We start from the raw sequence: 27865 nt of genomic DNA on the forward strand, positions 1-27865 counted from the left end.
CCCTACCAGATGTTGAAAAGTGAAAAAGAGAGATCTCAAGTGTTCCCTTGTCTTAATGTTCTGAGGCTTTGAATTACCCTAACCCGGGATCATATGGGGGCGGGGGACACACAACAGGGTTAGTGAACTGTCTGGTTGGCTACAGCTCTGAGAAGTGGTAAAACAGGGAAAGGCCATGTTGTTGATTCCCTTGTGGGACTGTAGGGAGAAGATGCAGAGAGAATAGTCAGCATTTCTTGTTGCAGTGAATTATCCTATTAAGAAAACGTGGCGAGGTTGGCCCGAAGAATGTGGGTAGATTTAAAATGTCCTTTATTCAGATTTTAAAATCCAGGGACTATCGAGTAGCAATGTGGAAGTTGAGTACTATGGTCAAAATGCTGTTGCTTGGGCTAAGAGAACAAAAGGTTTTTCTGTGAGGGTTTATGTAATCTAAACAAATTAGAGGAGTTTCCTTCTAGTTTCCAAATTGTCAGCCACACAAAACTTTGCAACCATCCAAACAGGGCTTTGGGAGTACCCTCGTTTACGCTTTTCAAACGTGACTTTATCACCGTATACTCCTACTTCACTTTTTATTTTTTAAAGTGTATTTTGCTTTTTAAAGTAGTTGAGGAAGCACTTTTGGGAAACTAAGCTGTCGCTATAGAAATTGTTTAGATGAGTTTCTAGTCTGAAAAAGTATTAGTAAAATTTCTATAGGTGGTTAGAAAGTTTATTCTTTAACACTTTAGCTTTTTATAGGAGATTTCAAATTGGGAAGAATGGAGATGAGAGATTATTTTACTTGAGCCATTGTGTGATAGCTTTGCAGAGTACTATGTGTTTATTATCTGGTTAGAGGAAGTTGGAACATGGTACATGATGAGAGCACCAGCAGTTCTTATAGTTGTGGAACATTGAGAAACCACCTTTACCTACTTACTGAACTGTTAATTAGAGACCTGCACCATGAACTATAAGCAGCATTAGTTGTACTTCTCCTTTCACATTCATAGAATTTAATAATAATAATATAGAATTCTCTATGTGAACCAGTGTGTATATACTTTGGAGGCATATTGGGCACTTAAGTTCCAGAAATCATTTGATGATTATCATTGACTCTGGCAATCGTTGGATGATAGGTGGTTTAGTGCTTTTAAAGTATATTGGAAATGGGGACAAGTTTAGGAAATAATTCAATACAGAAATGAATCTTCGTTAGAAATGTACAATGATTGCATCACAGATTCTCACCTCCACTTGTCTCAGTAGGATAGCGCTGAAATTTTTCTCATCACTCGGTTTAGTTTTAAACTGATGTAGTGTAATTCTTTCTCCAGCTCCACAGTATATAAAAAGAGGCTATGAGATAATTTAGAAGGCAGTAGAGAATGAATTAGTAACACTTTTGTGCATAAAGAGAGCCAATTATTAGTGCTTATTGTGAAGTTCTTTGAGTGAGGGATTATTTAAACTAAAACATGTTTAGTATGGTCAGTTATGCATCTAATCTAAAGCTGTGTGGAGAATGAACAGTATCTGCTACACATAAAGTATAAATGGCAGTTCCTTTTTAGAAATGCAAGGATAGCCGAAACCGGTTTGGCTCAGTGGTAGAGCATCTGTCTGCGGACTGAAAGGTCCCAGGTTCGATTCCGGCGGGCACATCCCCAGTAGGGGGTGTGCAAGAGGCAACTATTCGATGTTTCTCTCTCATCGATGTTTCTAACTCTCTATCTCTCTCCCTTCCTCTCTGTAAAAAAATCAATAAAATATATTAAAAAAAAAAGAAAAAAGAAATGCAAGGTAAATTTGGGTAAAAGAAATTGGGAAAAAGTGACATCTTAGCAGAATAGGTTTTGGGTTCGGGAAAATAATGTGTGTAACCCATGTCCCCAACCCCCATGTCATGATAATCCCGTCGTACCCTGGTGGGAACAAATACTTACTCTTTAAATTCTTGTTGAGTGACAGGCTGGTAGTCATCTTGAATTTCTGTAGAATAATACTTTTTCTCAAGCCTCTCTTTCCATTTCTTCATCTGCTCTGCACTTTGAATCTCCTGTCAAGTTAGAGGAAAAGCCTAGTCTGCAATCTTAAGTTTTTCTCCATTTCAAGTCTTTGTCTTACAAGCATCACAGGGTTGAGGTGTGAGCCCCACTGCCTTTTTGCCTTGGCAGTTTTAGTTCTTTGCATTAGGGTACTTCAGAGGACCTAGTGTTAGAACTGTTGGTAGAGTTGGGGAATTTTTAAATTAAAATTCTCAACTTATTCCATTGCCTCTTCCACACTGCATCTCCAGCTCATTTTTCCCCCTCATGATTTTCTTCATTCTTCACTTGGCCAAAGCTGAGATATTTTTGTACCTCTGTTCTTGCAACTATACTTCAAAGTATATCTGTGTGTATTCTTTGCCTGCACAGCTGCTTCTCAGCCACATTCCTGCAGCCTTACATAACCATCCCAATCCCCTCTTCATAATTATTGCATCAATTTGTGTACTCCAGTCTGTCTACTAGTTCCTCGTACCCGCAAGTTCCTGTTGCTACATCCTCTGATTCTAAGGAGTCCCTCCTGTGCTTTGTCCTCACTACCACCCACTTTCCTTTAGTGTGCAAATGCCTTTTCCCAAACTTTGGGAAAACTTCCTTGTACATTGTGGAAAATAAGGACAGCTCTAGAAAAAGAGGAAAATGCGTTTAGCTGTGACTCAAATACTTGTCAGTAAATGAGTATGATTTTGTCCCGCTCCAGCAATATCAGTAAGTAGCAAAGTGGATCTCTGTTACAAGGGTTCTTGATTACCTTCCTTAGAATGATGATGCCTGTGTATGTTTATGCACTGTTCACCTAATAAATGTGTGCTGTTCTGGTTAGAGAAACTTATCAGATAGTATTTGAAGTAGGAAAGGATTGCTTTTAATATTTCTAGTTTTATTTTGGCCACAGGACAGCACCCACGTTTTGACATATTTACTAAATGCTTTTGATGTGTTGTTTAAAAAGTGGTAGGTCCCATAACTATTTCTAAGTGACCAGGCCTATAATAATGTGGAGATATTAGTAATATGGGTTAAATAGACTATGCCCGATAAACTTGACTCACCTTTCAAAAAACCCGTCTCAGCCATCACTTTTTCCCATGCAGCCTTCCTTGTCAGAGGGAAATCAAAGGCAGAGCAGCAACTCAGTAGGGACATTTCCTCCAAGTTCCTAGGTTTTGGTCATCCCACCTCTTCCCTGTACGTGGTAGCTGCCCTTTATAGTTGTTTCTGGATTAATTTGGTGTTCCACATTAATTCTTATAGTCATCCTAAAAGCTCAGAAATGAATTCTCTGTAGTAAACCTCCTTTTGAACTACCTAGTGTGTTTCTATTTTTCTGATTGGATCCTAACCATTGAGTAGTTGGTGTCAGGGGAGGTCTAAACAGCATGCTTCCATCAAGGGACACAACAAGTGACGAGAATTTGAGCCTTCCACCTGGCCATTTGGAATCCTTTAGGCAAAGATTCAACTGACTTTGGTGATTGATCCTAATTATCAAGAGGAAATTTGTTGCAACTACAAAATGAGAGCCGAGAGGGCTATCCTTGGGGCCTAGGAATTCTTGAGTGGACAAGTGCTTTCAATACTAACATGTCCCAAAATAAGCTTTGTAGTTTAATCATATTTTTAAGGGATTTTGATTTGAATTAAAAAAAGGCCTTAAAGTCACTAACAGGATGGATACAATTACGTTTGGGACTTTGCTTCTCCCTTTTGGGAGTGAGGATAAAAGTACCTTTATTTGTATAAAGGATAGTTTCATCTTATCAGATGGAAGCTTGAAGTATTTACTGTTGTTTTATGGAAATTCAAATGTGTGTAACTAAACAGCCTGTAGGATGAACTGTGCCAACTATTTAGCTAAAGTTGCCCAACTAAAAACTTAATCCTCATACTATTCTCTGTGATGCTTTGTCTTAGGCTTTGAAACTCATTCCCAGACTTGCTACTAGCACTTTTTGGCATATCCAGAATAAGACTCCACACCCCTCAGAGTGGGCTGGGTGCGGTTAGAGGTCTGAGCAACACCTATGATAGTAGGTTCTGATAACCCCACCTTTGTACCTTCACCCTGGAGAGGTAGCATCATCCTACAGTGGTTATTTATTGCCTCATGTTTTTACCTTTTTTGTCTTCCAGTACTTCCTTAACCAAATTCCCTGTGGTAAATTTTCTGTATTTGAAATATATAATGTGATTTCCATTTTCCTTACTAGGTCGTGACTGATACATTAGTAAGTATATATTTTCATTTTTTTAAGTGAATTTTTGTGTCTTTAAGGAATGTTTAAAATTTTCCCTCATTTTGGTTTTAAACACTTTTTAGTAATTCCTTGGCATTTTCTACATTGTTGCTTTTATAAATGAAGTCTTCTATTACATTTTTTAAACAAACAATTGATATTTACATATATAACATGGTTGTATGTATGTGAACCATTTTTCCTACTACTTTATGGAATTTGTTATAAATTTTCAGTTCATTTGTATATCTAGAAAACTTAAGGGAATCAAAGAGGTAATTTTTATTCTTCTAATTTATTAATTGTTTTGGCTGATCCCTCCAGTACCTCTTTGTCTTGTTTCTGATAGGTCCAGTGTTTCTCCGAGTTAAGCAAAGTGCTAGATTAGGGGTGAATAAATATGTTTCCCCCCCCCCTTCCTCCCAATATGTTTTTATTATATCAAGGAAGTATCCATTGCTTCCTATTTTGCTTTATTTTCCCCCTCAAGATTGAATGTTGAAACTTATCAAATATCCAACATCTATGGAAAATGATCATGTAATTTTCCTTTTAGAGTCTATTAATAGAATGAATTATTACCCAATTTTGAAATATCATTCCATCTTAGAATAAATTCTGTCAAAATCATCGGTATATATAAAAGCCTAAGCAACTGTTCGACTATTGGACCGATAGCTATGACATGCACTGACCACCAGGGGGCAGATGCTCAATGCACAGGCATGGAAACATGGAATAGACTGATGAATCTTAAAGGGAATGGGGGCGGGTGAGGGCAGGAAGAGATTAACCAAAGATTGTATATGCATAGTAGAGACCTTTGGGGATCGGGCCGAAACTGGCACTCTGGCATCCCCTGACGGGTCCTGGATTGCGAGAGGGTGCAGGCCAGGCCAAGGGACCCCCAGTGGTGCACGAATGCGTGCTCTGGGCCTCTAGTGATACATAATTTTGTTCTGTTAGATTGTTTGATAATATATTATTTAGGTGATAAATTTATTATTTATGTGATAAATTTTATTATTACTATTTATTTATTTTTGGTATGATCTTTGCCAGATTTTAGAATCACTATATAAACACTTTGTAAAAATAATTTGAATGTTTTCCATTTGCTCTGGAACAACTTAAATAGTTTTGAAATTAACTTGTTCCGTAAAATACACCCTGGTTGGTTCAACATTATCCCATGCACCAAAAGGTTTCCAGTTCAATTCTTGGTCAGGGCACATACCCATATTTCAGGCTTGATTCTCAGTGGGGGTCAGACAGAGGCAGCCAATTGATGTTCTGCTCTTTTTAAAAATATACATTCTTATTGATTTCAGAGAGGAAAGGAGAGGGAGAGAGAACTGTCAATGATGAGAGAGAATCATCAATTGGTTGCATATTGTACGCCTTCTACTGGGGATTGAGCCTGCAGCCCAGGCATGTACCCTGACCGAGAATCCACCTGTGTCCTGGCTCATGGGTTGATGCACAGTTACGGAGCCATGTTGGCCGGGCAATGATGTTCTGTTCTTACTTCGATGTTTCTCTCCCTTCTTTCCCTAAAAATCAATTTTTAAAAATCTGGTAAAATTCCCTTGTGAAACCCAGTGGGCCTGATTTCTTTTGAAGGTAGCTCTTTGATGACTTGATTTCTTCTACAGTAGAGATTTGTTTAGGCTTTAAAAAGTCTCTTCTGCCGAAACCGGTTTGGCTCAGTGGATAGAGCGTCGGCCTGCGGACTGGAAGGTCCCGGGTTCGATTCCGGTCAAGGGCACATACCTTGGTTGTGGGCACATCCCCACTGGGGGGTGTACAAGAGGCAGCTGATCGATGTTTCTCTCTCATCGATGTTTCTAACTCTCTATCTCTCTCAATTCCTCTCTGTGTAAAATCAATAAAATACATATTTAAAAAAAGTCTCTTCTATGCTCAGTTTTGATCAAGTTATAGAAAAATTCATTACATTCAGTTTTTACAAATAGTTTTGAAATTAACTTGTTATTAAAATTTCATGTTATTTGCATGAAATTTTAATAAAAATCTCTTAGTGACTTATTTCAGGTGTACAACATAATAATTTGATAAATCAGGGTGAGGCAAAAATAGGTTTATAGTTGTTTGTATAAAAAAATAATAAGAGTAAACTCTGTAGCCCTGGCAGGAGTGGGGTCGATTACTGGTCAGGGCATATGTAGGAAGTAACCGGTCAATGTTTCTCTTTCCCTCTCCTTTGCTCTCTCTCTCAAATCAATAAAAGCATGTCCTTTGGTGAGGATTAAAAAAAAAAAAAAAAAAAGTGAATAAACTGTTTTGTGCACTCACAATGGTAAACTTATTTTGCTTCACTCTTCACATATTGTGAAATGATCACAATAAGTTTAGTTAACATCCCTCAAACATACCGTTACAGATTTTTTTTATTGTGATAAGAACTTTTAAGATCTCTTAGCAGCTTTCAAATATACAGCACAGTTATTAACTATAGCCACCCTGCTGAATATTATATCCCCATGTCTTAAAACTGGAAGTTTGTACCTTTTGACCACATTTACCCATTTAGCTGACCCCCCACCCACACCCTGGCAAACACCAATCTGTTCTCTGTATCTGTGAATTTTTAAAAACATATTCCACATACAAGTGAAACCATGTAGTACTTCTCTTTGACTTATTTCACTTAACATAATGCTATCAACGTTGTCACAAATGGCAGGATTTTCTTTTTTTTATGGATGAGTAATATTCCATTGTGTATATAAACCACATTTCTTTACCCATTTTTCCGTTGATGGACACTTCCATGTATTGGCTATTGAAAATGCTGCAGTGGATTTGTGGGTGCAGGTATCTTTTTGAGTTAGTGCTTTCATTTCCTTCAGATAAAATCCCAGAAGTCGAATTGCCAAATCATATGGTAGTTCTATTTTTAATTTTTGAGGAAGTTTCATATTTTTCATGACTGAAGCAGTTTACATTGCCCCCCTTGGAGTGCACAAGGGTTCCCTTTTCTCCAAATCCTTGCCAACACTTGTTATTTCTTGTTGTTTTATGATAGCCATTCTCACAGGTGTGAGGTGCAATCTCACTGTGGTTTTGATTTGCAACTTTCTGATGATTATGTGAGCATCTTTATTATTACCTGCTGATGACCATCTGTATGTCTTACATGAAAAATGTTTATGCAGGTCTTCTGCCCATTTATTTATTGTTGTTGTTGTTATTGAGTTATATGAGTTCTGTATATATTTTGGAGATTAACCCCTTACCAGATATATGACTTGCAAGTATATTCTGTTTTGAAAATTATAGCTTTGTAATAGTTTGAAATCAAGGAGCATGATTCCGTTCTTCCTCAAAATTGTTTTGGCTATTCAGGGTCTGTTGTGATTTCATACAAATTTAAGAATTTTTTTTATTTCTATAATAAGTGCCATTGGAATTTTAATATGGATTGCATTGAATCTGTTTATGGGTTCATGTGGTGGGGACATTTTAACAATATTAATTTTCCACTCCATGAGCACAGAATGTCTTCCCATTTGTTTGTGTTATCTTCTATTTCTTTTGGTGAAATTTAAAAATTTCTTTTGTTTCTTGATTATTTCCACATTGTTGTTTTTTACTTTGTATGTTTATGCTTTCTCCCTCTTATTCCATTTGTTGTTTAGTGACTTCTTTTCACCGATCTTTTCAAAGAACCAGCCTTTTATTTATTAGTATACTAATTTTTGTTTGTAACTCAATTCTGCTTTTATCTTTATTTCTTATTGTCTATTTTCTAACTTTTTGAGTCACATGCTAAAATTAATATGTTTTCTGTCTTTGATTTTTATTGATAAACTTAAGGCTATTAATTTTCCCTCTGGGTAAATAATTTGACTTTATCTTATAGATTCTGTTATATAGTGTTTTTATCATTTTGTTTTCTGGGAAGTCTACAATTTCATTTTGTATTTTCTCTTTGATTAAAAATTGTTTACTAATAATTACATTTTTTCTAGGTTAAATAATTTTTATTTTATAATTTCATTAATATATTTTTATGTAGTTTTCAGATTTTTTTTCTTTTTATCAATAAAATGTTTTTACTGATTTTAGAGAAAGAGGAAGGGATAGGGAAAGAGAGAAACATCGATGTGAGAATGAAAATTGGTTGATTTTTGGGTTCTCAATTCTGATCATTAGTCTAGTTGTCTTTATACCAGTACCATACTGTTTTGAAAACTATAACTTTCAACAAACCGAGCTACACAGGCCAGGGCAAGAAGATTTTTCTGTATTAACTACTTTTTGAAATTTATTGAGCTTTTCTTTGTGGCCCAATATATGATCAGTTTTAATGAATGGGTTTTTGAAAAATATCTTCTGAGAGTACAGAATTTAATACATAACTGTAATATTGCCTGTTTATTATGCTGTCTTTTTATTTTATTTATTTTTATATTTTATTGATTTTTCATAGAGAGGAAGGGAGAGGGACAGAGAGTTAGAAACATCGATGAGAGAGAAGCATCTATCAGCTGCCTCCTGCACATCCTGCACTGGGGATGTGCCCGCAGCCAAGGTACATGCCCTTGACCCGAATCGAACCCGGGACCCCCCAGTCTGCAGGCCGACACTCTATCCACTGAGCCAAACTGGTTTTGGCTATATTGTCTTTTAAAAATCCTTTTATTTTTCTTGATCTGTTGTCTATTTTTTGTGTGTTCCTATTACCTAAGTCCAGTAGTTTTATGGAAGTTGATGACATGCTATCTGGTGCATCGATAATCATGACTATTAGAGCTAATCTTAGCTTTATAAAGCCCTTCATCTCATTCAGAGCTTTTTGTCTTAAATTCTATCTTTAGTTAAATTGTGTTCCGTTATATCTTTTCCTTGCCTATTATACTTTAGTTCATGTTTTTATGTTTAACTTTTCTGAATTACTTTATTTTAGGTGTATATTTTAGGATATAGCATAGAATTGGGTATTGCTTTGTGATTCAATCTGAAAAAATGTTCTTTTTCTTTTTAACTAGATTATACTTTTTGCCATTACTGATAGGTGTGTTATATTTGGTCACAATTATATTGTCTTAGGCGTAGGGGTGTCGAACTCAATCAGAGAAGGGGCCAAAATCTAAAATCCAGCCTAAATCGCGGGCCGAATGGTTTACTGAACAGTCATAAATTGACAATGTCATAAACTGACAGCGGAGTGCAGTGATGACACCGCGGTGCTGGCCACATTGCAAGGCCTGGCGGGCTGGATTTGGCCCGCGGGCCTTGTGTTTGACACATGTGTCTTAGGGTTATATTTTAAATCTTTTGCCATGTGTTATATTTTCTGTTCTCTTTTTTGGTTTTGTACTTTTGCCATTTAGGTATTTTTGTTTCAGTGTATGTTTTTACTATATTTTTGTTGATTTCAGAGAGGAAGGGAGAGGGTGAGAGATCATTAATCAGCTGCCTCCTGCATGCCCCATACTGGGGAGCCTTCACACTGGGGATTGAGCCTGCAGCCCAGGCATGTGCCCTCACCAGGAATCAAACCGTAACTTCCTGGTTCAAAGATTGACACTCAGCCACTGAGCCATGCTGGCTGGGCTCAGTGGTTTGTTTTTAGTCATGTAACTTTTTATACACCCTGAGACTTCACTTTCTTGCTTTGGTTTCCTCTATAAGGAATTAAACAAGTTTGAGAAGAAAATTAACTTGTAATTTCTTCCTCATCTTCTTCCTCTCTACTGCCAAGTTACATTTTAAATTATGTTTCTATATTTCCTTGTATTTGAGAAGTGGAGTCTACTGTAAGACATCCTTTTTTTTTAATGTACCACTTATGAAAAATGCTGCCAATTAAAGAATGACACTATGTCAACCATAAGGCACATCTTGATTTCAGAGATATTAAAATGTGATAAAGGAGCTTTAAAATAATTAAAACAATTTTTCTTATTCACTATTGTACTCTTAAATATGCTAAAGTGTTTTCTTCTTGGTTAACTCTAAAAGATAATTTCAACTATTACACTAGTATGTGAACCAGTCAGTCAGCTTTTTCTGCTTATTCCTTCTCTGTCCCTCCTTCCTTTTTCCAAAATTTCTCCATCATCTCTTGGTTGGCAGAAGCTGATCCTTGTAGAATCCTCAGGAATACAACAGTATTACCTGAATTCCTCCATGTTCAAAACTCTTTGAGAGCATTTTGGTAGATATAAAAATCCTTGACTTACATTTTCTTTCCTTGCATATATTGTATGCTCTATAATTATTTCTTAAGCATACGTGTATATATACTGAGCTATTTATTGAATATGTTATAGTTCTGAAATATAAAAAATCATTAAAGTGATTTCTCATATTGATTACTAGATGATTACATAATCATCTCAATTGAGTATACTAAACCTCTCGTAATTATCCCATAGTGAGAGCACAGCTATGGGACCAGGGTATCTGGCTGAGAGCACCAATAAGAAAGAGGGTGCATTTGGAATCCAAATGATTTGTCCTAAATAAGAGCATAGATTCTGGGAGAAATATTTGGAGGCAGCAACTACTGCTCTGAAAAAAATCATTTCATTTCTAAATTGGGACATTTATGTTATCGTATTTCTAATAAAGCTATAACTTCTTTATGAGAAAATTAAAATCTTACATTTTCGTCGAAGCCTTTTTTTCTGGCTTCTTCAGCCAAATCTTTGTTTTTCTTACTGGAAATATAAAAGAAAAATTAGAGGCACATGTCAGTAAATAGGGAAATGCCAGCATAAAATATAAGCAGGTTTATATAAAGGTTCTGAATTGCATTTCTATTCTTTCTGATATTTGACTTTTTGGAAAATGTCATTAAGAAGTTACCCAGAGCCGAAACCGGTTTGGCTCAGTGGATAGAGCGTCAGCCTAGGGACTGAAAGGTACCGGGTTCGATTCCGGTCAAGGGCATATACCTTGGTTGCGGGAACATCCTCAGTAGGGGGTGTGCAAGAGGCAACTGATCAATGATTCTCTCTCATCGATGTTTCTAACTCTCTATCCCTGTCTCTTCCTCTCTGTAAAAAAACAATAAAATATATTTTAAAAAAAAAGTTACCCAGAGAATTACATTTCTAACTATAAAAAAGTGTTTATGTCCCATTGTCAAGAGGTATGGGTTTGGAAAGCATTTTAATGACAAAGTTACTCAATAAATGTATGTGTATTAATGTTTTGTGTAAATGTTTTTTATTTCAATAGCTAAATAAATGCATTAAATGTAGACTAAAATTGTTTCCTATCTTTATAGAGGAATTTCACCCTCCTGTCCAGCTTCTGTTTTATTAGTGGTATGGCATACCTTATATTACTTTTAGATTAGCTTAGAGTTTCAAGACACTCTTAGAAGTTAAGCACTACTGGGTTTATTAACATATTTAGAGTCAGCACTTTGGATGGTAGTGGTTTTGCTATCAAAACCTTACCCATAAGTTTCTCGTACAATATAGAGATTTTAAATTGTAAATTAAAAATTTTAAATCATCTTACCTTTTATCGTCTTCACCTTCTTGAGGTTTCTTTAGCTTGAGTTTTTCAAGAATATTATTGCAAATCTGGATATAATTAAAAATTAAAAACACCTGTATTTTTAAAATATATTTTATGGACTTTTTACAGAGAGGAATGGAGAGGGATAGAGAGCTAGAAACATCGATGAGAGAGAAACATCAACCAGCTGCCTCCTGCACACCCCCTACTGGGGATGTGCCCACAACCAAGGTACATGCCCTTGACCAGAATTGAACCTGGGACCATTCAGTCCACAGACCGACGCTCTATCCACTGAGCCAAACCGGTTTTGGCACCTGTTTTGTTAATTTTTGGTCCAGGTAACAGAAATATGGAATGCTTGTCTCTAGGAATTGCTACACTAAAGAAAGGTAGAGGCAAATGATACGGTTTCAGTTTGTCAGCACTATGGTTTCTGCCTGTTGGTGCAAAGAAAAAGGTTCTCCTGTGGACATCAGACCTGCACTTGGAAAAAAAAAACTTCTTTAAAAAGTACTATTAACAAAGAACATATATGCATAGCCCATGGTCACAGACAACGGTGGGACTGGGAGATAGGTGGGCAAAGGGGAGGAAAGGCAAACATCTGTAATGGTGTCAACAATAAAAATGCCTGTTTGGTTCCTGGTCAGGGCACATGCCTGGGTTTCAGGCTCGATCCCCAGGAGGGGGCATGCAGGAGGCAGCCAGTCAATATTTCTCTCCCTCTTTTTCTCTCAAATCAATAATAATAAAAAAAAAGTTAACACTTTAATGCATATAACCAATATCATAAGATAAATGATGAAACAACAGGAAGTTCAATGGTGGATATATTAATAGTTTTATTTTACATATAAGTTCTTGGATACAGATCTTAAATCCCACTAACCCTACAGCTATTAGGACCTTTTCCATGTTAAGTGTCTTAGTTAAAGGTATGGCTAAGCAGAGGTAGGCAAGATGATCTGTACACACGTGACGTTGCTACCATCCAAAGTGAGGTGGTGTCAAAAGGACAGAGAAGGCCCGGCTTGTGTGGCTTAGAGGTTGAGCATTGACCCAGGAACCAAGAGGTCATGGTTCAATTCCCAGTCATAGTACATGCCCAGGTTGTGGGCTTGATCCCTAGTTGGGGGCCATGCAGGAGGTAGCCGATCAATGATGCTTCTCATTGATGTTTCCCTCTCCCTCTCTAAAAACCAATAAAAACATATTTTAAAAAGAAATAGAGGACAAAGAAGATTCCTTTGTTGGAAAAAATAGAATGCTGGTGAGAGAGCACAGGGCATATACTTGGGGTCAGAGAATGACATGAGCAGAGGAGAGAGTGAGAGGAAGCGTGGTAAACAGCACTGTGCTTACAACATTGGGCCCTACCATGCTGGAAATGGAGGCATAGGAGGTAAAAATGCGATAGTTAGATGATAGTAAAGAAAGATAATTTGGGGCTGTGAGACTTTAGAAGGGCCCTGAATGTTTGAGTAAAGAATTTGAACTTAGCCCTGGCCCCTTTGGTTCAGTGGCTAGAGCATCGGCCTATGGACTGAAGCAGTCGCAGATTTGGTTCTGGTCAGGGGCAGATACCTGGGCTGCAGGCTCGATTCCTGCCAGGTCAGGGCGCATGTAGGAAGCAACCAGTTGATGTCTCTCTCTCATTGACGTTTCTCTGTGTCTTCATTTCTTTCACTCTCTAAAAATCAATGGGAAAATATTCTTGGGTGAAGGTTAATAAAAAGAATAGTAAAAATTTGAACTTATTTTGATAGGCCCAGGGGAACTGAAGAATTTTGAGCAGAGAAATAATATGCTCAGAGCTGGCCTGGCACAGGAAAGAGGCTAGAACAGGTAAGGTGCTACTATACAAAAGGCTGGGTGGAAAGTACTGAGGGCCCTGATAAGGTGACAGAATTAAGAGTGTCCTTGAGTTCCACACGCATGAACAAAAACTTTAGACAAACCTTGGCAGCAGATTGTATAAGGGACGAGGAAATAAGTCCAAGATATTTGAGCCCGGGGCACCTGAGAAGAGTGTAGTCATTAATGGGAATAGGAAAGTGAGGAAGGTAAGACATGGGATTCTGAGTTTAGATTGTTTCTAGAAATTAGCTGGCATCTAAATGGAAAACTTTTGAAGAGAAAAGTTTATTCAGTACTTTGCATTTAGTAAATAGCCCAATTACTACTTGATACATTAAACTCTGAAATAATTTTGGTCACGCTTTTTTAAAAAGCCAGAGAGTTTATTTCACTGCCCTGGTAGTGAAATAATACAAAAATGATTTTCACTGGGCCAAAATGAAAAAACACACGCACTCCCCTCAAAATCACACCCAAACCAGAACCCACTTTTGGGTTTAAGTGTTATTCAAACTACAAGTGTATAAACTGAGCAACATTTGTCTTAGAATTCTAATTAGGAAAATAATTTGACATACCTCCTTAATCGGTTTACAAAGTTTAAACGATGATCTTCTGCCTATTGAATAATCATCTTGCACTTCCGAATAGGTAAAAATAATTATTGCCAAGAACATGTTCTGGACAGAAATATTCAAAATAAATTATTTCAATAAAAACTTAGTATAAATGTTAGTGATTTTGGCAAGTGCTGGGATTTGTAAAATTAGATTTAAATTTTAAAAGTAACTCATATAGTAATAGAGAAATTGCTCTGAAGACTAAAATACAGCAGACTGGGTAATGTGTAGTTTGTAGAACTAGGCAGACATGTTTATGGAAAATAAAATTTTAAATAGTGCATATGAGTGGTTACTTATATATGCAAAGTGTTCTGACAGCTAAACAGTGATACTATAATTTCTTCTAAGTTGTTCATTTCAATTTTCACTTAAAAATATGTATACAAAAAAGGAAACATATGGTTATTCTTACCAGCAGGACAAGGAATATGAATAAGATGAAGGTGATGAAGTAAATAGGTCCCAAGATAGGACTGGCTTGCTGAATAGCAGCAAAATTAAAATCCCCGAGAATAATTCGAAACTGTGTAAATCTTTGATGAGAAGAAAGAAAAAGATTAGACAATATTATGGCATATGCGGTATGGCTTTAGTTATGTTACAGGTTGAGTTCTAGAAAACTGAATGTAGAAAATTCCCCTGAAGGCAAGACTTGAGGTACCTCAATAGCTGAACAGGTAATGTGCTTCAATTTATTTAACTAATGTCAACCCAATGTTTAATTGTAAGATCTGAACCTTTTCCCAGGCTACCTTTTTACCAACTATCTTCACAGTGGCCTCCTTAGCTATTCCTGTGCCTTTCTAAAGCTTAAAATACTTTCACTTTGTTCAAGTGACTTTCTTTCTTTCTTTCTTTCTTTCTTTCTTTCTTTCTTTCTTTCTTTCTTTTTTTTTTATAGAGAGGAAGAGAGAGGGATAGAGAACTAGAAATGTCGATGAGAGAGAAACATCAACCAGTTGCCTCTTGCACACCCCCACCGGGGATGCGCCCACAACCAAGGTACATGCCCTTGACCGGAATCGAACCCGGGACCTTTCAGTCTGCAGGCCGACGCTCTACCACTGAGCCAAACCAGTTTGGGCTGTTCAAGTGATTTTCAACCTGTACCTAGACCCAAGAGCCATACAATGTCTTCTAATATCAATGATATGTTTAATTTTTGCTCTTCTTTTAAAATAGCCAATAATTAGTCAATGCTAAGTCTCAAACATGATCCTGAGGTTTATTCTCTTCAATAACAATAAAAACTTGGTTTTGATATGAAATATCCTGTTTCCCCGAAAATAAGACAGTGTCTTATATTAATTTTTGCTCCCAAAGATGCGCTAGGTCTTATTTTCAGGGGATGTCTTATTTTTCCATGAAGAAGAATACGGTACACATTTATTGTTAAATGAAAATAAAGGAGATTTATTACCTGCATACGGTACGGTAGTACAGTAGTTGTCAACACAAACCAGACAAACTGTGAATCCTACAGTATCAAGAATTTACTCATTTATTCAATGACAATCATGTCATCATCTTCTGGAACATCATCATAACAATCTAATTCCTGAATTTCCTGGTGAATTTCTTGTGCCTCCATTTCTTTCAGAATCAGTGGACCAAATTTCTCATGTTTAGCCTAGGGGGGGCCTTATTTTTGGGGGGATTCCTTATATTTCACTCAGAAGGAAACCTGTAAGTAGGTCTTATTTTCGGAGGATGTTTTATTTTCGGGGAAACACGGTAGCATTTGAAATATTTTTAAAGTCTTCAATTTCTTAATTTTATATTTATTTATTTTTAATTTCTTTATTGATTAAGGCATTACATATGTGTCCTCATTCCCTCATTATTCCCCCCAACCTCTACCCCCACCCCTGGTGTCTGTGTCCATTGGTTAGGCTTACATGCATGCATACAAGTCCTTTGGTTGATCTCACCCTCTTACCCTCACCCTCCCCTACCTTCCCTCTGAGGTTTGACAGTGTGATAATCTTCTCTGTATCATTCCAATTTTAGTATATGTGCTGCCGAAGCGAGCACTTATTAAAGATGGAAAATTAAGAAATTAAGGTTTGGAATGCGAATAGCTCTAGTTGTAGAATTAGAATTTCTTAATCTGAGGTCTTATTATTCTCATCATTAATTTGCAGTGGCATTGCCAGACACATCAGGGGTATGTTATAAATTATGTGAGTTCTTTATTTTATAAGGGGGAAATTTTAAGGAATTTTTGAAAGTATGTAGACATTTGGCATGATTGGTCAGTCAGTCAAAAGGGAGAGTGCTTCTTATTCCGTGTTGCTTTAGCCAATCACACAAAGGAGCATAGGGCTATCCACCAAGAAGGAAGAAAATGCTTTTGAAGAAATCGGCTATTTAGAGTCCTAGGACTGGGACTAGAATTTCATTCCTAGTGCCCAAAACCTTATTAAGTCATGTATTTATCCAACTTTTAATACTGGTTTGTAATCCTCTTCTACACAAGGTAAAAAGTGAAATGCTGATTGCAAAGAGATCTCCTGGTTCATGGATTGACACCCAACCATTGAGCCACACTGGTCGGGCTAATTAGACTTCTTAAATTATAGGTTGTTTGAAGTTGAGGACCTTTGGAAGTGATTTAGTTCATTCCCTTCATTTATAGATAAAGAAATTAGGGTCTAGAAATGACAAATAGCAAATGGTAGAATTGGAAAAGTAGAGTCAAATCCTCTTGGTTCCTAGTCTACTCTTCCCACTACTGACTTAGTAAAGGTTTATTTCAGAAAAATGTCATTACATTTTATAACATTGGTATTTCAATTCTCTAGATGTGGATGGTGAAAAGAGGGCAACCTAAGACAATTTTTTAGACCAGATGTCCCCAAAATCAACAAAAAGGGTCAAGGACAAATATGTTCTTAACTAAAGAAAGTTAATATGTTTTTTTTCTCTCATAGCCATATATTACTATGCACTGCAAAATTTCCCAATCTTACTTAAATCTGAGGCCATTTCCCCCCAGACAATCTTGGTCTAGAGTCCACAGGGTGTGTTTTGAAAATTGCTATTTTACAATATCATAGTTTACTTATACAGACAGAGCTTGCTTACCTACTTGAAAAGGGGAGTAAATTTATTAAAATTATTAACTTTTAAAAAAAAGCCTGAATACTTTTTTAGGGATTCTAATTAGTTTTATAAGCTTGTTACCTGCTGATTGCTTTATATGTATAAAGCTATTTTAATTAATTATTATTATTTTTTAAAACACAGCTTTACCAGAGTAGCAAAGGGCAATCAGGTCAATAACAAAAGGATTCTAAAGATGGAGACCTCTAAAGAAAACACGATTTCTTTTGCTCAGAGACATGAAGCCAATTTCTTTTATCTTAGATAAAATTTTCACTTCTAGTGAGAAATGAAATTTATTTTCCAACTTTTCCTGGTAACTCTTAAAAAACTGATATCACCATCCATTTGGATCCTTCAATGCCTAACCATGCTTTGAGTGTGACATACTTAGCTAATAGTGAAAATATAAAACCAAGTTTAAAGTTATTAGAGCTTATGTTACTACTTACCATAGATCTTTTTGTGATTTTTTTTTGTTATAAACTGGAAATATAATTACATTTATACTAAGAGCTTACATGGAATTTTGAAAAGTAGAGAAGTCGTCAACCTGTGATCCAAAAAGAAGAAATCCTAACTTTGCATAAGCAAGGAGTATTATAAAAAACATGATGGTAAATCCTACTATGTCTTTGATACAGCAGGATAAGGTTGATGACAGCTGAGACATTGTGTTATTAAAGCTTATGAATTTTAATATCTGAAAAAGAACAAAATTAATTGAAATAGAATATTAAAGATTATAATTACTTAAAATAACTTCAGAAGAAATCTGATTTAATTTCAAAGAGATGCTTAATGATAGGGATATTTAAGGATGTGTCAGCAATCATTACATGGCCAAACTACTTTTAAAATTATTTTATAGTTAAGAATATCCTTTTATTTTTTCATGCTTTGTAGTTTAAGTTTCCATTTTGATATCTAATATAAAAATATATCTATTCTGTTGTATCTAATATAATAAAATATAAATACCTTTATCCATGCAAAAAAGACGGTAATAGCAAGTATATTGTTGTAAAAAATGAGCCAATATGTGAGCAAATAGAAGTCTGAATATTGGTCAGTACGTTTTAACAGCTGTTCAAGTATGAGGGAAATTTTCATTTTACTGTATAAGTTGAAGAAAATTGTAAAGAAATACAACTATATGGGGGGAAAAAGAAGAGTTAAATTAGAGGCTATTTCTACCTCTAAATCTCCTGCACTCTATGAAGAAGCACATGGAAAAGTTAATCAAAAGTTCAACAAAAGGGAGGGAGAGATAAAACGTAGGGTTTCAGTAAGTGGAAGTAAGCCTCAATTTATAGATGTTTAATCATAATGTAGAAAAATATTGCCGAAACCGGTTTGGCTCAGAGGATAGAGCGTCAGCCTGTAGACTGAAGGGTCCGGGTTGGATTCCGGTCGGGGGCATGTACTTGGGTTGCCGGCGCATCCCCGGTGGGAGGTGTGCAGGAGGCAGCTGATCAATGATTCTCTCTCATCGATGTTTCTAGCTCTCTGTCCCTCTCCTTTCCTCTCTGTAAAAAAATCAATAAAATATATTTTTAAAAAAATATCAACCTGACCATCCTAATCTATCTGCCTGCTTGTTTCTTTGAGTCCTAAAACACAAATATATACAATGCCTATATAATTCTGACTAGGCTGTAAGGATTTCTGCTTCATGTAACTGCATGATACCTAAAAATTTTATATTTCCACCATATAGCACTAAAAGGACAAAATTTTACAGTTTCAAAAAAAGAAGCCCCATTGGAACCCTTTAGCCACTTCTTTAGAAGATTTCAGGACTAGATATCAGAGCTTTATAACTATCATGAAAATTTCCTTTTGATTACCCTTGCCTGAAATAGTCAAATCATTAAACACTTAACACCATGCCTGCCATATGTTAAACATTATTAGGGATATAGAAAGGTAGATGGCACACTTTCTGACTCTCATAAACTTTCAATCTGGTTTTGGGAAATAAGGCTTATCTATTAACTTGGTCAATAGGGGTGAAAAATCAGGTTGTATGCATCAGAAGTGTTTGTTCATTGTTCCTAAACCATGCTCTTACCACTTGCCACACCCTACCTACATCCCTGTTTATTTTATTACTAGAGACCTGGTGCACGAAATTCGTGCACAGGGTGGGGAGGGGAGGTGTCTCTCAGCCCAGCCTGCACCTTCTCCAATCTGGGACCCCTTGAGGGATGTCCGACTGCCTGGCTCCCAACTGCTCGCCTGCCTGCCTTCCTGATTGCCCCTAACCGCTTCTGCCTGCCAGCCTATCACCCCTAACCATTCCCATTCCAGCCTTATTGATGTCTAACTGCTCCCCTGCCATCCTGTTTGCCCCCAACTTCCATCCTCTGCCTGCCTGATCACCCCTAACTGCCCTCCCCTGCAGGGTTGATTGCCTCCAACTGCCCTTGCAGGCCTGGTCCCTCTCAACTGCCCTCCTTTGAAGGCCTGGTGCCTCCCAACTGCTCTCCCTTGCTGGCCATCCTGTGGTGGGCATCTTGTGTCCACCTGGGGGCAGAATCTTTGACTACATGGGAGCAGCTATTGTGTGTTGGAGTGATGGTCAATCTGCATATTACTCTTTTATTAGATTATTAGATAGGATAGAGGCCTGGTGCATGGGTGGGGGCCAGCTGGTTTGCCCTGAAGGGTGTCCCGGATCAGGGTGGAGGTTCCCTTGGGGCGCGGGATGGCCTGAGCGAGAGGCCTTTGGTGGTTTGTAGGCCAGTCACGCCTCCTGGTGACCCAAGCGGAGGCCCTGGTATCTGGAATTTACCTTCTACAATTGAAACTTTGTAGCCTGGAGTGGAGCCAAGCCTTCTGCTTGCTCCGTGGCTGCTGCCGTTTCTGTTTGGATCTGTTTACCTTCTATAATTGAAACTTTGTAGCCTTGAGTGGAGGCTTAGGCTGGCTAGGGCAGGCGGAAAGCTTGGCTTCTTCCATTGCCTGGGAAACCCAAGCCTCCTTCCTGTTCTCTGTGGCCATCTTGTTGGGTCTATTTGTATACTCTGATTGGCTGGTGGGTGTGGATGGTGGGCATGGCTCATAGGTGTAGTGGATTGATGTTTAATTTGCATATTACTCTTTTATTAGGTAGGATGTTCTAGTGACCAGGACTGGCAGTCTTTGGAGTTTCTTTCAGAGACTGTTTCTGCATACTGGTGTCCTCTGTGCCCACAGGCTACCCTCTGGCTGTTCAAACCTCCTCCCCCTTCAGTATTTGTGTAGGCTTGTCTTTTAGCTATTCTTTCAAAATTCAATGCGAGGAGGAAAGCAGATTTAGGCAACGGAGAAAAGATCCATGATTTTCAACATGATTGTAAAAAATAGATTTTTGAGTGGGGGTAGGTGAGACCTATTGTGCATATTAAATCCTAATACCTATGGAATTACTATTCCTCTAGGTTTACCCTGGTCCAAGAATCAAACAAGGAAAAAAAAAAAAAAAGACTATTCCCTTTTGGAAGCACACCATTAGAATGTACTGTAACTGTTCATTTTATGATTTGATATTTTAAGTTTTTAAAATAAGTCCCAATGAATAAAAATTTCTGCTTTTTGCACCTCTTATTGATTCATATGTGAGTTCCTTCAACGATACATTTGAATATATACTTACCACCAAAAGTAGTAATTCTAGCCAGTTCCCAATACTTTTGAAATAGGCAAACTTAAATTTTATCATTTTTATGCCTTCTTGTATTATGAAGATAATAAAAAAAATTAAAAATGCGATTTGACAGGCAGCAATAAAATAATCATAGTTGCTAACATATCTGAGGAATTTCACTGAGTAAATCTGCCATGAAGTAAGTATTCCTCCAGTTGCAGGGAATTCTGCCACCAACCTGTAAAATTAGATTTGTGCATTTCAGGCATTTATATTTCAGTACGTAACTCAATGTGAAATTTCTAATTGGTGCTGATGTGTAATTTAGTGATAACCAATTATTTTATACAAAATATGTTTTCTTGAGGTCATGGATTCAATTTGAGAAATTTCTAGTGGATTTACTTATTTTTTTAATGACTGTACTCTTTATGTACTTTGCATATTTCCAATAGATAAATAAGAAAATGAGATGTGATTTTAGCCAGACATTCATTTTATGCTACGTATAGATTGTTTGTTCACAACTGGGAATACTAATTTATCTCCACAGGAGAATGAGATGATGTTCAAGAAAATACTATACTGTCAGTTATGTACTATTATTAGTCAGGACTCACCCCAAAATACGTAATTCTTGAATACTTCAGAGAAGGGAAATACACTCTCTTTCTTTACCTTATCAGAGATAGTTCTTGTTTCTAAATGTCAAGATCACATATTCTACTAAAGCAAGTGTATGTTTACTTTCGGCACTGATGTTGGATATGAAGATCTATTATGTAAATATAAGTATTAAAATGAATTCCATCACTAAATATAATATGATTTTGAGGTTGTTCACGGTACTTCTAATGTTCGCCACAACTTCAGATAATTAAGAATTGGCAGTACTTTAAGGAACAAGCATCTCTATCACCATGTCACAAAGTCATTATTTCTACCTAAAGATATTAGCATGTCTTATTGGTACTGGAATAAGATGCTGCCAAAACAAGAACAAAAACAAAATAGCCAGTTAACAAGTGGAAAGGAGAACTATTGGTTCCACTTTGCATATAGTAGATGTGCAGTGTTGGATAAGTGAATCAGTGAAAGAATCTCAGTATTTTGATCTGAAGTGTAAACAGAGAAGCAAAAAGAGAGAAAAAGGACTGCATTTACTTTTCCAGACACAGTGTACAAAAAAGAAAACAAGTAGGTGAGGTCTTGGTGAAAGTAACATACAACTACTGATTGCTGGTTTTTAAAAAAATAACATTTTAAAAGATAACAAGGAATAAGCATTAAACCTAGAGAAAGGAAATCTGGATTTAATCTAGTATTACAGAGTTCTTCATATGCCTTTAAGGCAATTACTCCAATGTTTCTACTCTTGTTTAGGACATAGAAGTGATTTGTACTCTTCACTTTATCCTGATAAGGACTAGTAGGAAAGGTGAACAATGGTGATAAAAAAGCTCTTGATTCCTTGATCAGCTCGTGTGGCTTGGTTGATTGTCATCTGGTTATATTCCTGGTCAGGGCACATGCCCAGGTTGTCGGCTCGATGCCCAGCAGTGGTCCTGCTGGAGGCAGCCTATTGATGTTACTCTCTCATTGATGTTTTTATTTCTCCTCTCTTCCTTTTCCTCCCTCACTCTCTAAAAAAAAACCACATACACATATTAAAAAAAAAAAAAAAAAAAACAACAAAAAAAACCCAACACCTCTGATTCCTTAAAGAGAAGAACTGTAAAATAATAGGTATACTATCCATTGGCTGCTTAAGGTAATTCACTTGCTTTATTCATTTTTACAAGTTTTAAAGGCCATGATTGTGTTTCACTGTAACTATTTGAATGACTGGAATAGAAGAAGAAATCATCAAGACTAAATGTTAGACCTCTGACTTGCAGGGTGACAATAAAATTATATATCCTTTAGTAATATAAAACCAACATATTGTATGTAATTCTCCAAGTTCTTGAATATATTCTCTGATGTTGCTTAATCTTCTTTTTCATTATTAGCAAAATGACGTTATATTTTTAAGCTTATAATTTTAATCTCAGTACAGTCATGCAAAAACTGGAAACCCTAATAAGAGTTCTGAATGTTTTTCGTTTATTTTATTTTTTTAGAGAAAAACATTGATTGATTGTCTCCTGTACATGCCAACTGGAATCAAACCTGCAATCTTTTGTACATGGGACCATGCTCTAAACAACTGAGCCACCTGGCCAGGGCTCTGGATGTTTTTTAAATTTCTTAACAGGTTTTGAATCACTCACCTGATGATGCAAAACAGGTTTACGTTAGCATTGTATAACGTAAAATCAATAAAAACAACTCGAGTCCCTCTAGTGATCCAGTCGTTCTTTTGAAGGTTACTGAACTTGTCTTTGGTTTCAGATTTTGATTTTGATAAAGTGAAAATATATCCCCCATTTCTGTAAACACCAACAAATCCCCAGTGCCAAGGGGCGTTGCTAGTAGGAGTAGAATACTTCCATCTGTTAGATATAAAAAGAATAGTGGAGAGATGAGAAGGACCTGAATTGGAAGCATTCTAAGAATTTCAGCTAAACTTTGGTTCAGAAGTAGTTGTTAAAAGAATAGCACTAAGTTCATAAGTATTATAGTAATTTTGAAGCAAAACAATGAGTTGAGGATGAAGTTAAAAGAATTAATATTAAATATGTTTTCATTTTTTAATGCTTATTGTGGACAAGACACTGGACTACCATAAAATATTTTTAAATCTATTTTTGCCTCAAGGAGCTTAAACACTGGAAAACTATGACTGACTTTATTCTTGTTGTATTAGCTCTTAAGTCTTTGACTAGAACAAGAATACCAAAGGTTTTGATTCAGAAATACCTGTCTCAGCATGGGAAAAAAAGGTGCTTCATGGTGTGTCTTCTAAAGGTCGTACACCATTTATAAAACACCCAGTACATAGGACTTTGTTATAATGTAAATATTGTTATATAGGTATGTTATTTTAATGAAATTACATATATCAAAGTAAAATGTGTGTAACTAAATTTTATTTCCACTTTTTCTTTTAACTTAATTGTAAAATATTTAAAAATAATAATAATAAAGCCTTGATTCCTTATTTTAGTCATTCTATCTACCCAAAATAGATTGAAACGATTATCCAAAATTGTACCACTTAAATTGTATTTCTATTTATGATACTATGTTTGTTTATAGGGGGATAAAAATGACACCACTAAGAAAAAAAATACTCATATTTAATGAAAATTCCACAGAAAAGATTATCTGCCCCCTAACATTTTCATAGGACCCTAAAAGCAATGATGCCAGCAGCTTTTGTGCTAACGGGAGGTAGTATCACTGGGTTTGGATTGTGTGTGTGTGTGTGTTTTTTTTTTGTTGTTTTTTTTTTAATTCTCTCCTGAGCATATTTGTCCATTGATTTTTAGAGAGAGTGGAAGAGAGGGACAGAGAAAACAGGGCCTGGGCGGGGGGAGGAGCCTTCAACCAAGGTGTGTGCCCTTGACTGGAGTTGAACCCGGGACCTTTTGGTCCATAGACCAACGCTCTGTTCACTGAGCCAAACCAGCTAGGGCACACATTTTTTATATATAAACAGGAGTCTACACCAGCAGTAGCCTCAGCCGTTTTAAAGAACAATGGTCATAACATCTTTGGCAGGCATCAGCGGATGCAGTACCCCTAGAGCATAACTGTCCCTTTTTTATGTTAGCAACAATAGAGACATCACTGAAGTAAGCTGCAGTGGGAAAGAAGGAAGGTTGCCCAGGACACCTAGGATACTCCGTAGGATCCCAAGAAGCATTTGGGATGTGTTTGAAGTGAGCCTGGCCATTGCCAGAAGAGCTCATTGAGTCTTGTAAGAGCAAAAATGGACACTTTCCCTTGTGTCCAATGAGTTAGCACTTCATATGCCATTTGGCAGACAAAACAAATAACAGGTTCAGCTCTTTCTTTTTTTATACACTGCAATGCTGAGTTGTCCTTTGATACTATTATTGGAACAAGGCCCCTGTTGGTATTATTTGGAAAATACACATATTTTCACAACTGTTTAAAGATACAATGGTTAGCTGCTAGAAAATGTTATGTGTAATTTTATACTACTTACTCAGTCTCAACCTGAAGCCCAAAATCAGACATGTCTTCATTTTTAGAAGTGTATTTGGCATAACATTCCCTCATCAGAAACTGAAGGGATGAATAGACCTTGCATGTGTTGTTTCGGACTTTTAGTTGACGGACTCTGGGGACTCCTAAGAGTATGTTCTCAGAGTAGATGCGGCTGCTGTTCTTTGAATTATACAACTGGCTGTTACTGTACCATGAGTCCCAGTATAGACCTTCCAAAAGGGGTCCTTTCATAAACTTCACATGGAAAAACAAATGTTATGGGAAAAGTATTTTCATGTCAACTGTATAACAGACTCTACATTCATAATGTTACCCATCAGAATATAAAAACCAGTGATTTTGAGGATGAGGATGAAAATTATTGACTAAGCCAACATTAATATTAATGATAATGATGACCTTGTCTCTTTGATAAGATCCAAATTCCTAGCATGGCTTTCATGATTTGACCTAATTCATAGTTTGGCCTTTTCTACCTCATCTTCTATCCTATAAAATAAAAGGCTAATATGCAAATAGAACAAATAGCCAAATGATCAGTTGTTATGATGTGCACTGACCACCAGGGACAGATGCTCATCATAGGAGCTGCCCCTGGTGGTCAGTGTGCTCCCATAGGGGGAGTGCTGCTCAGCCAGAAGCTGGGCTCATGGCTGGTGAGCCAGCAGTCAGTTATCTCTCAAGGGCTCCCGGACTGGGACAGAGCACAGGCAGTTCTGAGGGACTTCTCCAAGTACACGAGTTTTGTGCACTGGGCCTCTAGTTTGCCTCTAATGTCAAATATAGCCCCATATGTAGAATTTTCAAAGAAAATTCTTCCTAGAATGCCCTTGCGTTCCTAATCCTTTAAAGCTCAAATGATTAGTCATCACCTCTTGAAAACCTCTCCTACCTCTTCGAGCATGCTCCAATGGTTATGACATGGGAACCTGAAACTACTGTTTTCTTAGTTGTTCTTTCCTCACAATGTAAGCATTTTGCTAAGTGTAATGAAAAAAACAAAACAAATCTAGGGGTGTGGGGGGTGCAGAAAGAGACTGGATTAAAATCGTACACCTATGGATGGGGACAATGGCGGGGGGTGGGGGGTGAAGGGGAGGTAAGGGCAGACGGGGGGGCTGGAACCGGGTGGAAGGGAGCTATGAGGGGAAAAAGGAGAAACAATTGTAATAATCTGAGCAATAAAGATTTATTTAAAAATAAATAAATAAAAAGAAAAAAGATAAATCTTTCAAATGTTGAAGCAATGATTCTCTTATGCAATTAAAAACACTATAAAATTATATTTTGTGTGTATATATATATATATATATATATATATATACTTTTTTTAATATATATTTTATTGATTTTTCACATAGAGGAAAGGAGAGGGATAGAGAATTAGAAACATCGATGAGAGAGAGTCATCAATCAGCTGCCTCCTGCACACCCCCCACTGGGTTTGTCCCTGCAACCAATGTCCATGCCCTTCACCGGAATCGAACCTGGGACCCTTCAGTCCACAGACCGACGCTCTATCCACTGAGCCAAACTGGTCTCGGCTATATATACTCTTTATTATATACTGTATGCTACTGTAACTCTCACACAGTATAGGGTTGTATAGTATACCCACATGGCATATGTTTCATTTTATGGGCAATTTAAGGATTTTTAAAAAGAGCAATTTTCACTATACACAATTATAGACTGACTTTGGATCCTACCACATAAGAAGCAAGTTTTTTATTTTCTAAATGCAATAAATAAGACATTAAAAAAAATTTTTTTAATCCTCATTTGAGGATATTTTTCCATTGACCTTTAGAGAGAGTGGACGGGAGAGGGAGAGACAGAGAGAGAAACATCAGTGTGAGAGAGATACATTGATTGGTTGCCTCCTACAGGTGCCCCCACCAGGGCCAGAGATCAAGCCTGCAATCCAAGTACGTGCCTTTTACTGGGAATTGAACCCAGGACCCTTCAGTCTGGGGGTCGACACTCTATCCACTAAGCCAAACTGGCTAGGACAGTAATTATTATTATTATTTTTTAATTATAAGCACTCACGCTGGGAACATAACTCCTCAATAAACACTCACTGGTTGGTTGACTGTAATATAAAGAAATTACATTAACTTTTACTCATTCCTTCATCAAATATGCACTGTATCAAGTGCCTACTACATGTGCCAAAGGTTTATGCATTACCTAACGCTACTTTATCCACAATCACATGCTACCTTACCTTCCAAAAATCAGGGATGCTGCAAATAGACTTAAAGCTGGTCCTTTCTTCACCAGGCACAGAAGTGTCCAAAAATACAGATGACATAAGTTTGTTTAAGTAATACATATGTGGGTTCACCATCCCAAAAGTCACTAAGAAGAAGAAATTTTTTGTTTTAAAACTTATTTTTAAAAACTGAGTTTATCTGGATTAAATATGCATTTATAATTTGTCCCCAATTTTTTTTTAAATTCAATTTTAATTTTTGTCTAATTATAAAAGTAATAATAATAATAAAGCTAAAATAAAAACATATAAAGCAGGAAGAAGATTCCTGTACTCCCACTGCTAGAGTTAGATTCAGCATATACTCTCCAGATTTTTCTATACACACACATTTATAAAGAAAATTATTTTTATAAAAATGAGACCTCATTATACATACTATTCTGCAATTTGGCTTTTTTTTTTTTTTCTACGTATATTGACAGCAGGCAGTATACTATGGCGAGTAG

The 27865-nt window shown here is 36.7% G+C and overlaps 1 protein-coding gene across 1 annotated transcript; it reads right to left on the reverse strand.

Moving 5' to 3' along the window:
* Positions 1-104: 104 nt before the first annotated feature.
* PKD2L2 (polycystin 2 like 2, transient receptor potential cation channel) lies at positions 105-27527 on the reverse strand. The gene is made up of 13 exons (XM_084883898.1): positions 27369-27527; positions 25116-25372; positions 23272-23493; positions 21008-21236; positions 18349-18519; positions 17889-18070; positions 14675-14795; positions 14218-14319; positions 13697-13801; positions 11780-11955; positions 10914-10968; positions 1935-2047; positions 105-1347 (listed from the first exon to the last, which is right to left on the reverse strand). Exons 1-13 carry the CDS (start codon positions 27489-27491, stop codon positions 1251-1253), a joined length of 1953 nt encoding a protein of 650 aa, XP_084740024.1. The 5' UTR covers positions 27492-27527; the 3' UTR covers positions 105-1250.
* Positions 27528-27865: the final 338 nt, after the last annotated feature.

The sequence above is a fragment of the Pipistrellus hanaki genome, assembly GCF_964339955.1.
Source record: "Pipistrellus hanaki genome assembly, chromosome: 5".
Lineage (NCBI taxonomy): Eukaryota > Metazoa > Chordata > Mammalia > Chiroptera > Vespertilionidae > Pipistrellus > Pipistrellus hanaki.

What these genes read in the sequence shown, in the direction of transcription:
- PKD2L2 (XM_084883898.1), bottom strand. Translation starts at nt 27,491, where the DNA reads ATGGTGAACCCACATATGTATTACTTAAACAAACTTATGTCATCTGTA. An exon ending in GGGCTTCAGGTTGAGACTGA is followed by an intron (nt 23,494 to 25,115) that starts GTAAGTAGTATA and finishes TATATCTAACAG; the next exon opens with ATGGAAGTATTCTACTCCTA. An exon ending in TCATATTCCTTGTCCTGCTG is followed by an intron (nt 14,320 to 14,674) that starts GTAAGAATAACC and finishes ATTTCTGTCCAG; the next exon opens with AACATGTTCTTGGCAATAAT.